This window comes from Anarrhichthys ocellatus, unplaced genomic scaffold (assembly GCF_004355925.1).
Source record: "Anarrhichthys ocellatus isolate YVR2014 unplaced genomic scaffold, GSC_Weel_1.0 scaffold6, whole genome shotgun sequence".
NCBI lineage: Eukaryota > Metazoa > Chordata > Actinopteri > Perciformes > Anarhichadidae > Anarrhichthys > Anarrhichthys ocellatus.
Window position 1 is genome coordinate 14,636,308 of NW_022280036.1, and position 9,386 is coordinate 14,645,693.

General features: G+C 43.7%; 1 protein-coding gene across 2 annotated transcripts in view; it reads right to left on the minus strand.

Moving 5' to 3' along the window:
- Window positions 1-8,938, minus strand: part of ly75 (lymphocyte antigen 75) — a 20,622-nt gene extending 11,684 nt beyond the window's left edge. For both annotated transcript variants that reach the window (XM_031846239.1, XM_031846238.1), the window contains exons 1-12: window positions 8,623-8,938; window positions 7,189-7,560; window positions 5,806-5,979; window positions 5,324-5,485; window positions 4,020-4,139; window positions 3,145-3,285; window positions 2,050-2,244; window positions 1,792-1,952; window positions 1,469-1,576; window positions 780-868; window positions 494-663; window positions 50-249 (exon numbers count right to left, since the gene is read on the minus strand). In XM_031846239.1, the coding sequence (XP_031702099.1) occupies window positions 50-249; window positions 494-663; window positions 780-868; window positions 1,469-1,576; window positions 1,792-1,952; window positions 2,050-2,244; window positions 3,145-3,285; window positions 4,020-4,139; window positions 5,324-5,485; window positions 5,806-5,979; window positions 7,189-7,560; window positions 8,623-8,725 (1,995 nt within the window). In that variant the 5' untranslated portion in view covers window positions 8,726-8,938. The remainder of the gene's footprint in view (window positions 1-49; window positions 250-493; window positions 664-779; window positions 869-1,468; window positions 1,577-1,791; window positions 1,953-2,049; window positions 2,245-3,144; window positions 3,286-4,019; window positions 4,140-5,323; window positions 5,486-5,805; window positions 5,980-7,188; window positions 7,561-8,622) is intronic.
- Window positions 8,939-9,386: the final 448 nt, after the last annotated feature.

Genomic DNA, 9,386 nt, shown 5'->3' on the forward strand with positions numbered 1-9,386 from the left:
CACACACACACACACACACACACACACACACACACACACACACACACACCTTGTAGCAGTATTTGGTGTTTGGTCTGGACACCCATCCATCAGGACAGTTTGCGTTGGGGTTGGGCTCTGGTTCTGGGGGTGGAGGTGGACTGAGGTCTATTCTACAAATGGTACCGGCCTTAAAAATGGTACAGTTCTTCACCTCCCACTTGCCCAGGGGTTTTGCGGTAGAAATCACTGCACAGCCTCCATCCTGGTCTGAAATACACATGCAACACAAAGAAGTTAAATCTAATGTGCAAAATTGCTAATAGTTATTTTTTGCATTAGTAAATCAGTAACTCTGAACCTCCACACTAGAAGAAACCACCATAATCTGGAGAGAGAGGTTCAGAATGAAATGCAACACATTATAACACTAAACTTTCTTAACCAGAGTCTGTGGTCACATGGCTTCTCCTCTGGTCTCGTGCTATTCCTGCATAAGTGTGTTTTTACTAACCTGGTTCGAACCAGCCCCAGTTGGTGTAGGTAACCACACCCGGGGACCCATCCTGGCTCAGCCACTGGTACTCCCCTGTGTTCTTAGTGTCCTGCAGCCCGATCCAAAAATGCTGAGGTTCCACGCTGATCTGCTTTCTAAGTAGACGACTGATGAAGGCCTGCTCGAACCTGGAAAGAACAGCCAAACATGAGAATACCAGAAAGTATTGCCGGTGGGCAGCAACTGACAGGTGTCAGCGTGTGCTTTTTTTTTTTTTTTTTTTAAAACCGAGCAGCTCTCCTACCTGTTTCTTATAGTGACGTTGCATCGATCTTTGAAGGACACTTGATTGGTGTTCACTTGATAACAGGAGTTGCCGTGTCTCCTCCAACCCTGAGGGATTGACATTCAAATCACAAGCAGACACGTGTCACTTTCATGCTTAGTCCCAGTTCTCATACACACCCCGTCCCTGCCAATGGGACTGTATCGGGAACACAAAGATCAGTATTCAGATAGGATAGTTTTGTTTGTGCAGTCACACATTTCTCATTGTCTGGCATCAGCTTGTAACACAGCTACAGATCTGCCTTTATAACCTGACCTTGAGAGCAAGTAACTGTTAAAATACACACTTGCATGGCTACTCTACTCTGTTTCAAAATGTTATGATGATAACTGACGTATGAGCGCAGCTCAAGCACAAGATGTTCATGTGTGGAAGGACAGATATCCCTTCCACGCAAACACGGACGTGAATAAACAAAAAAAAGGATCAAGTTTGACCAAAAATTCATCTGCGGAAACAAACAACAACGTTTAGCATTAAGGCTTGTAATTGGCACGTAGTCTTTGAGGGCTGGAACTAAATTACATGTCAGTTTGCAATAATAAAAAAAAAAAAAAAAAAAAAAAAAAAAAAAAGTAAAAGGTAACGCAGAACACTGCAGGCTTCACCATGGGAAGGCAGGCCACGTAGTAGACAGTACTCACATCCTCAAAGCGGCATCCGGGCTGTGCTGCAGATTCATTGACTTCCCCTTTCTTCTGACACATGAAAGGTAGCCTCTGTGTGCAGTCGCCGACCCGCCAACCTTGTTGCTGTGGAGCACGGACACAGGCCTCGTATAAACAAACTTGAACAGCAGATCGCGAGTGGACAAAAACAACGCCTTGGTAGGACACACACACTCCCCACAGGCTGGACACAAAAGACTGAATGCAGTGGGTGGGGTTACACAAAACACTGACACACACAAAACACTGACACACACACACACACACACACACACACACACACACACACACACACACACCTCTCCAGCGTAGAAGACACAGCTGGTATGTAAAGCGGGCTGGACTGGCTGGTTTTGGTCCCAGTAGGTGAAGGTGACGGGTGCCTTGTCCATCCACTTGAAGACAGTGGGGTTCATGCCGTCACCGATCAGACCGATCCAGACGTCCAAAAACTTGCCGTCTGATGGGCCATAACAAACATAAGAACATCGAATCGTCAAAGCAGGGGTCTGGCTGGAGAACATTTAGATTTATATATATTTTTTTTTATTATTTACCTGCATGGAAATTAGTGCTGATCATCTCCTTGCTGTCAATGGAGTGGAGGCTGGCCAGAGAGCCTCCCTCCGTGAGGTTACAGTGCATCAGGGCATCTGTAAAGTTTTGAGGCGTGTCCTTCACCAACTTGTAGCACCAGCCATTCCACGGGACCCAACCGTCTGCGCACAGTGTTTCGCTATAGACAAAAGATTCTGTAAAGAAGGACCGAGACAGACGGAGGCCGTGAGGGGGAGTCAGGTCAATTTCATTTTTATATCCCACAAATCACAAATCTGACTCAAAAGGGATTTATGATCTGCAACTGAGACAAATGTGCAAAAGAGCCATGGCTATCATATGCACATATGAAGGAAGGTGAACGAGAGAACTGACACTATATGAGGAGAGAAAAACTACAGGTGGAGATATGCACCTAATATGCTGGTTTAATCTGCCATTAAAAACCCAAGTAGAAGACAAAGAAGAAGAAGCAAAACAACAGCATCAAGGGTCCATTCGTCCGTCAGTTGGTTCAAACCAGACACTTTGGTTATGTTGCATGTATTGTGAAGCTATGAGCTGTTTGAAGCTCCTAGATCTGTAGCCTTGTTTTTAGCCAACAGCTACTACAAACTATTGGAAGGACTGCCATGAAATTTGCAAAACACATTCAAGATCCCTGGAGGCTTAATTATAATGATGTTGGTGTTCCGCTGACTTTTCCTCCAGTGCCACCACGAGGTTCATATTTGAAGCTTTGAGTGAAATGTCTTCAACTAATGGATTGAATTTGCACAGACATTCATGTCCAACAAACTCTGGTGACCACCTGACTTTTTTCACGTCAAATACCTGCAAAGCTAATGACATTCCGCTGGAGCCGTACTTTGTGTTTGGCACCGAGTAGCACATGTTAGCATGCTAGATGGTGAACAAGGTAAACATTAGACCTGCTTAACATCAGCACGTTAGCATGCATTTAGCTCAAAGCACAGCTGCGCCTGAAGTATAGCCTCACAGAGCCGCTGGCATGGCTGTGGACGCTTAGTCTTCTTCAAACAGGATTCAGGAGGAAATGGAAGTGCAGACAGTGAGGGCAGCAGCTAACCTACCTGTTGCTGCCTCGCCAGAGGCATTGACACTCTTCTTGCAGATGTACGGCAGCCGTTTGTTGCACGCCTCAGACTCATAGCTCTGTTTGGAGTTCAGGACCCCACAGTCCGACTCAAAAATCATGGAGGTGGATGGCATTCCTGTCAAACACGTTGCAACAAACACACACAAATACAAGTCACACACTGGCCGTGACAGCGGAGCAGAGGAGTGGCATTTAAGTTATTTTCAAGGTTCCACTTATCAACTGTGTGGTTGCACAGAGAGGTGAAATAAAAAGGATTGTCGCAATAACGGTTCAACACAGTGACACGTCGCAAATTACAGCAAGCACTAAGAGCTCATATCAGCAGAGGGCCAGATGGCTGCAGTATCCTCGACGTTCACACTGCAGCTTAAGAACAACATCTTCCCTTTGAGAAGAGAGAGAAAACAAAACGGCAAACATATTACAATAGCTAGAAGGCTTTATAAAGCCTTCCATTCAGTAGTATTAATGAGTTCTTCAGCGACAGTGGCAACCCCAACGCCACAATGTGTCCAAAAAAACAGGCACAATGAGCTTCTTTGCAACACTGGCCGCATTGTTCCTCTGACTGACACCAAGTCTCAGTTTATATTAGAGCAGCGACAACAGCACATCACGACAGCGCTTGCGGTGTGGTGTGCTAGATGGAGCAGGTGCTTTCCAGCTGCAAAATCTTTCTATTTTTCGCCGAACCGTTGAGCTTCATCAACTCATTCTGAACCACTTTTAGATCAACGTGTGTTTACATGCCATTTATATAAATATTCTTCAGAAATGGGACAAAGATTAGAAATGAACACAAGGGAAAGACAATTTTTTTATAGATTTTTTTGAAACCACGTTCACCTGTTTCCCAGCGCAGGGTTGATAGAGGGGAACCATCTGACCACTGCCAGCCGTGAGAGGTGTCTAGCTGGTGCAGGCCGATCCACATCCTCTCAGGCATTCTGTCAAGGCCGTCCAACACTGCACAATGCAACGCAGGAGCACACAAGACAGGACACGCATACATACAAAAACAAAAAAGGAAGGGACAAGTCTGAGACAACACCAAGCATCGAGATCATTTGGGATTGTGAAAACAACAAACACGGGGATACACAATCAGTTGATTCAGAAGGAGAGCGAGGAGAAGTGGTGCTGCACCAGATCCCTTGATGTGGTTTTCAACTTCCTGAAAAAAAAAAAGTTTGCAGCACCAGTGTCACAGATACTATGAAACCGTTGCAACATCTGCGCTCTCCAGTGTCTGACAGTATTAACTTAAGAGCGCAAGATGATCTGGATGCAAGACATAACCGGTTCAATGATAATCATGCAAACTCCACAAATGTTTAAAAGAAAAGAGTTGACAAATACCTCTAAAGACATTAAGGGCTGAACTGCATCCTGGAGCCTTCGAGACTGTTTATGTTACTTTAAACATTCTTGAACTCGTCTAAATGTTTTTCAGCTGATGTATCATAGACATGACCAACCGCATGATGAACAAGTTTTTCATAAAAAAAGAACCGAGAAACAGATGAAGAAGAAATAGCAGAAGAAGTAGAAAAGCACCCACACTTGCGGCATCTGTAAGGAGTGTCAGGTGCAGCCTGGTGCGACACAAACAGTCAGTCTAGCTTTGCTTTCGTTTCTTTTACTGTCATATAAAGACCAGTAAGTAGGAACAACACAATAATAACCTGACCAAATAAAGCATAACAACGTTACATGAAGTCATTTAGAAGTTGCACCCTACATAAATCAAATGTGACGAAAGATTAGTTTTGCATTAGTTTTCTCTTTCGGTTTTGTTTCTTGAAATAGTTTGTTAACTTTCAAAGATCTCAAACGGTATAATTAGAGTGTCTGGGCTTTGAGAGACGCAGGTCAGCTGATACATTTAGAAAAGGATTTATTTTTAGTTAATTTTCTTTTTAAAGTCAACAAAACTGTTGCTAACGTTAATTATTTTGTATTATTATTTATAATCATACATGTTATGAATGCACGTGTCGGGGAGCATTCCTCTCATATCAGAGCATTTGATTGTAAGGAGAAGCCCATAACTTTGACTACTTTGTGCTTTGGATTTCTGTCAGCTGATAGGTGGAGTAGAAACAAGAACAGGAGAAGAAGAAGAAGAAGAAGAAGTAAATGGGTCTCACAGGTTTTGGAGTAGAGATCGTCGAGCTCGGACACACTCAGCAGGTCAGCTCCCTGACTGCGACATGAATCCAGAGCTTCCTGCCAGGTCACCGCGGCACTGGAGACAAACTCATAGCAGGAATCCCCCTCCGGCCCGGCAAACAGAGTCTGGCAACCCTCCTCTGCAAGGGTCAAAGAGACGCCATCAGTGTGAGCGTGAGAGTCTTAAGTGTGCCATTTTGTTGATGCCGGATGTAATCTAACAGGATTTATTGCAGAGGAAAATAGATTTGTGACCTAGCTTTTAGCGGACATTTTAGAAAACATCCAGGTGTGCAGCGGACATTGAGACAAATGTAGATTCTCTCACAGTAATGCCAACATTAAACATATATATATATATATATATATATATATATATATATAAAGGGCCAGATCTCTCCATTGGAAGTAGAGCAAAAGGGCCATGATTATGGTTTTTTTTAAGTATTGAAGAACATGCCAGGTGTTAGACAGTATCCTTTTTTCTGGTCTTGGTCGTAGTCCGACGTGGTGGCACACCAGGACAGTCGGGGGAAATTCACATCTGGGAGGCACCCGTGATGCCAGCTGCCGTTGTGTTTGAAGGGGAACTCACAGGGAGAGCCGGCAGAGTTCCCATCGGTGGTGTGGACGACTGCACAGAGAGGAGAGGGGAGCAAAGAGCAAAGTCAAAGACCTTTTACAAGCCTCTGGTAATTGTGTCACCCAAACAAATGCGGTGTCTTGTTGCATGCAAACCAAAAACACTTCCTCTTTTTCTTCTTAAGAACACACGGTGCAGCTAAATGAACTAGGGTGAGAGGAAGGTCTTCATTTGGAAACATTGTTGGACCACATATGTGGACAGAAAGTGGTTCACTTGTGGTCAACAGATCCACAAACACAGAAAACCGTTAGACACAGTTGAGTGTTGTATTTTTGCAAATGTAAAAGGATGCAACACTCCATCCAACACTGACAGTACGTTTCTACATCGGCACCTCACCCTAAACTTACATCAGAGCCTGTATTTTGGGAAGTAAAATGAATGGCTGTGAGCAAGGAGAAATAAGTCTTTTATAAAGAAGTAACAAGTGAGGAAAATAAGAAAAGAAAATTGTCTCTTGAATGCATCTTCGTGCCAGTGTAGATCCTCTACATTTGTGTTTTTTATATTCATGTGTTATTATAAAGAAAGCATGTACCATTCCCACTTGTATTCTGGGTCCTATGGATATACATCTAAAGTCTAAAGTGATACCTTTAACAGTGCTTTTATACAGTAATACACAGAAAACATACACGTACTGTACATTCCAACAGTTCTAACTCATTTGTTACGGTGTACTCGTTTGACCACATGTGCCCCAACAGAGCCACGCAGTGAGCACTACCCACGAAACAAAAGTGAAAGTCAGCATTTATCTGCGCCACACAGACCTAGACATGCACAATCGTTAAGCACACCCGAAGGAATCCCCCCCCAAAAATCCACACAGTTTTGAAACAGAGACACTCGGGTTTCAGAAGAAGTCCAATTCCTTAACCTGGAATTTGACTCACTGTGTTGTCCCGCAGCACAAAGGAGTAATGATTGCTAGGAATGAAGACAACCAACCAGTCAGGTTCTGTTAAAAACTCCCAACAGCCGGTCATGTGAAGGTAACACCTGTTTATACATACGAGGGTGTAGCATTATCACAAGATTGAGTTGCGGAAGTTTGTCTTCCATTAAAAACAAACTACACTCCTTTCATTTGTTGGCTGATCATTCCCTCAAGTGGTGGTCCATCCTCAGAGCTCCATAATGGACAACAAAAAAAGCACTTTTCTCTCAGATAAAACGAGGGGAAACCACACTTACCGCGGTACAGCCGCTGGCAGATGTTGTCCTGGGATGCTCCTCTTACCCACGTGTCATTAGGGTCCCGTTTGGTGGCAACTTTGCCGTCGATGACCACCAGGCCCATTTGGTAAACGGTGAAAACGGCCCCGTCCAGGCAGCGCCACCACAGCAGGATGTTAGAGCCACAGTCGACCAGGGACAACGTCTTGGACTGCACGTCCAGCGCCAAGCAGAGGGACGTGGCCACGTGGAAGAGCCGGTGACCTGAGCCCCACTTCCACAGCTGGGACCTGCCGTTTGGGTCGCAGGGGGCGAGACTCAGGTTTGCCGAGACCCCTACACCCAGACACATCCCCGTGCTCGAGTGTTGGATGGTGAACGCATCCTTGTCTGTGGTGATAGGACAAACAAAGAAACAATGACAAATCACTAATAAAAACCTGTGATACAAAATGGCTTAAATTACTTACAAATGACAGTAACAGTGGCTACAATTTAGTTCATTGAGATCATTTCCTCTGTGCTTTTGGGGAGAAATGTGGGAGATTTTAGCAGAAATGAACACATATCTGGGCAAAATCCAAAAATGTATAACACAGGAGGATTATCTCTTTAAAAAACGTTTAGCTGCTCGCAAGAAGGCCATCAGAAAAACATTTCAACAGGAAAACCCCCCAACCAATGAAATAAACAATATGGAGAAGAAAATGACCGTAATAGCGGAATAAATTGGCAGGATCCATACAGCATAGTGCAGTATCTATATATTATACATTACACTTGATGGGTATTGTATAGGGCTGATGCTAGTATTTGTTAAGACTCATTATATGGACCAGAAAAGGAAATAAATTTAAATAAATATACTGCTAGAGATATACAAGTAACTGCATAGTTACTGAGTATAGGAGTAAGTAGGGACACATAATAACCAAGGTTAATAAATATGGATGATCACAGCTAAATATGAAACAAACATAGATGTTCGCATACAGTGCCCTACCCACACAGGCCTTCTAGAAACAGAAAGGAAACAATATCATGTTACAGCTTCACTGTATGGTATTACAGCCACTCAGGGTTCTTTGCATTGAGCAGTAGCTTAGCCTCCATACTGTGAGAGCTGTTTACAGATGCGCATGACTTACTACCAGGGGGAGAGGGAGGGATGAGTTTGCAATTTGTTTGAGCTGTCAGAATATGTGAAGGCAACAAACTGACTGGGGGATGGGCGCAATATGTCAAACTACGAACTAATAAAACTCAACGCTGCTTATTGTATCTGGCTCCTCTTGTTGCAGCTTTGAGGCTATTGTCCTCGGATTCATGTCGCGCGTCTGCGTTCATCGAGCTAAGTCTAAACCCCGGGACGAACCAAAACGGCGCGTCCAGAGTTGAAAAGTGACACCGAAAACGAAAACAAAGTGTCGGGAGCTCGAGGTAGCTACTTACCGAAACCTCCGACGTTAGTTGGTGAGCAAGTTCCCAAGAAAACAGTTGTCCCCAACACAGTCAACAAACAAAGGCAAAGTGTCGCTTTGGACATGTTCGGCATGGTGACGGCAGAGTCTTTTTGTTGGATTCATAAAGAATAAGTCCTCTCCGGGGAGTTGAACTGTGAATATAGGCCGATCGATGACTCAACTCCAAGCGCCAAGTGATCAGATAACTAGGTTAACCTGACGCTAACCCAGTTCTACCAACTGTCAGCTGCGTTACCCAGAGTCCGGCTCCGACGACGCCATCAAGCTAGCGCGCGCCACAAGGGAAGAAGAGACTTCCGGTTCAACGCGTAAGATAAAGTCGACAAAACTGGCAACGGGAATTTTTTTATGGAAGGAAGCCCATCTCCACCAGTAACAAGGATAACAATTATGTAAACGTGTAATGCATGATAAAAAAAGAATTAAAAAAAACCACGAATCACCGAGTCAACATACAAAATCATGTATAAACCATAACATACAACAGAGTGGGTTATGCTTTATGTATATATACAAAACCATGTACTACATATACATAACGTTATATGTATATAGAGAGAGAGAGAGAGAGAGAGAGAGAGAGCATTTCATTATTTTGACTTGGTAATTAAAAATAGATAAGACATAATGTCAAAATCAAGAGACTAAATCCAATTTTGCGAAGTCAAATAGCTAATTAGATTTTTGACTTAATATCACATAACTTTGACTTTGCATACGAACATTTTTGAC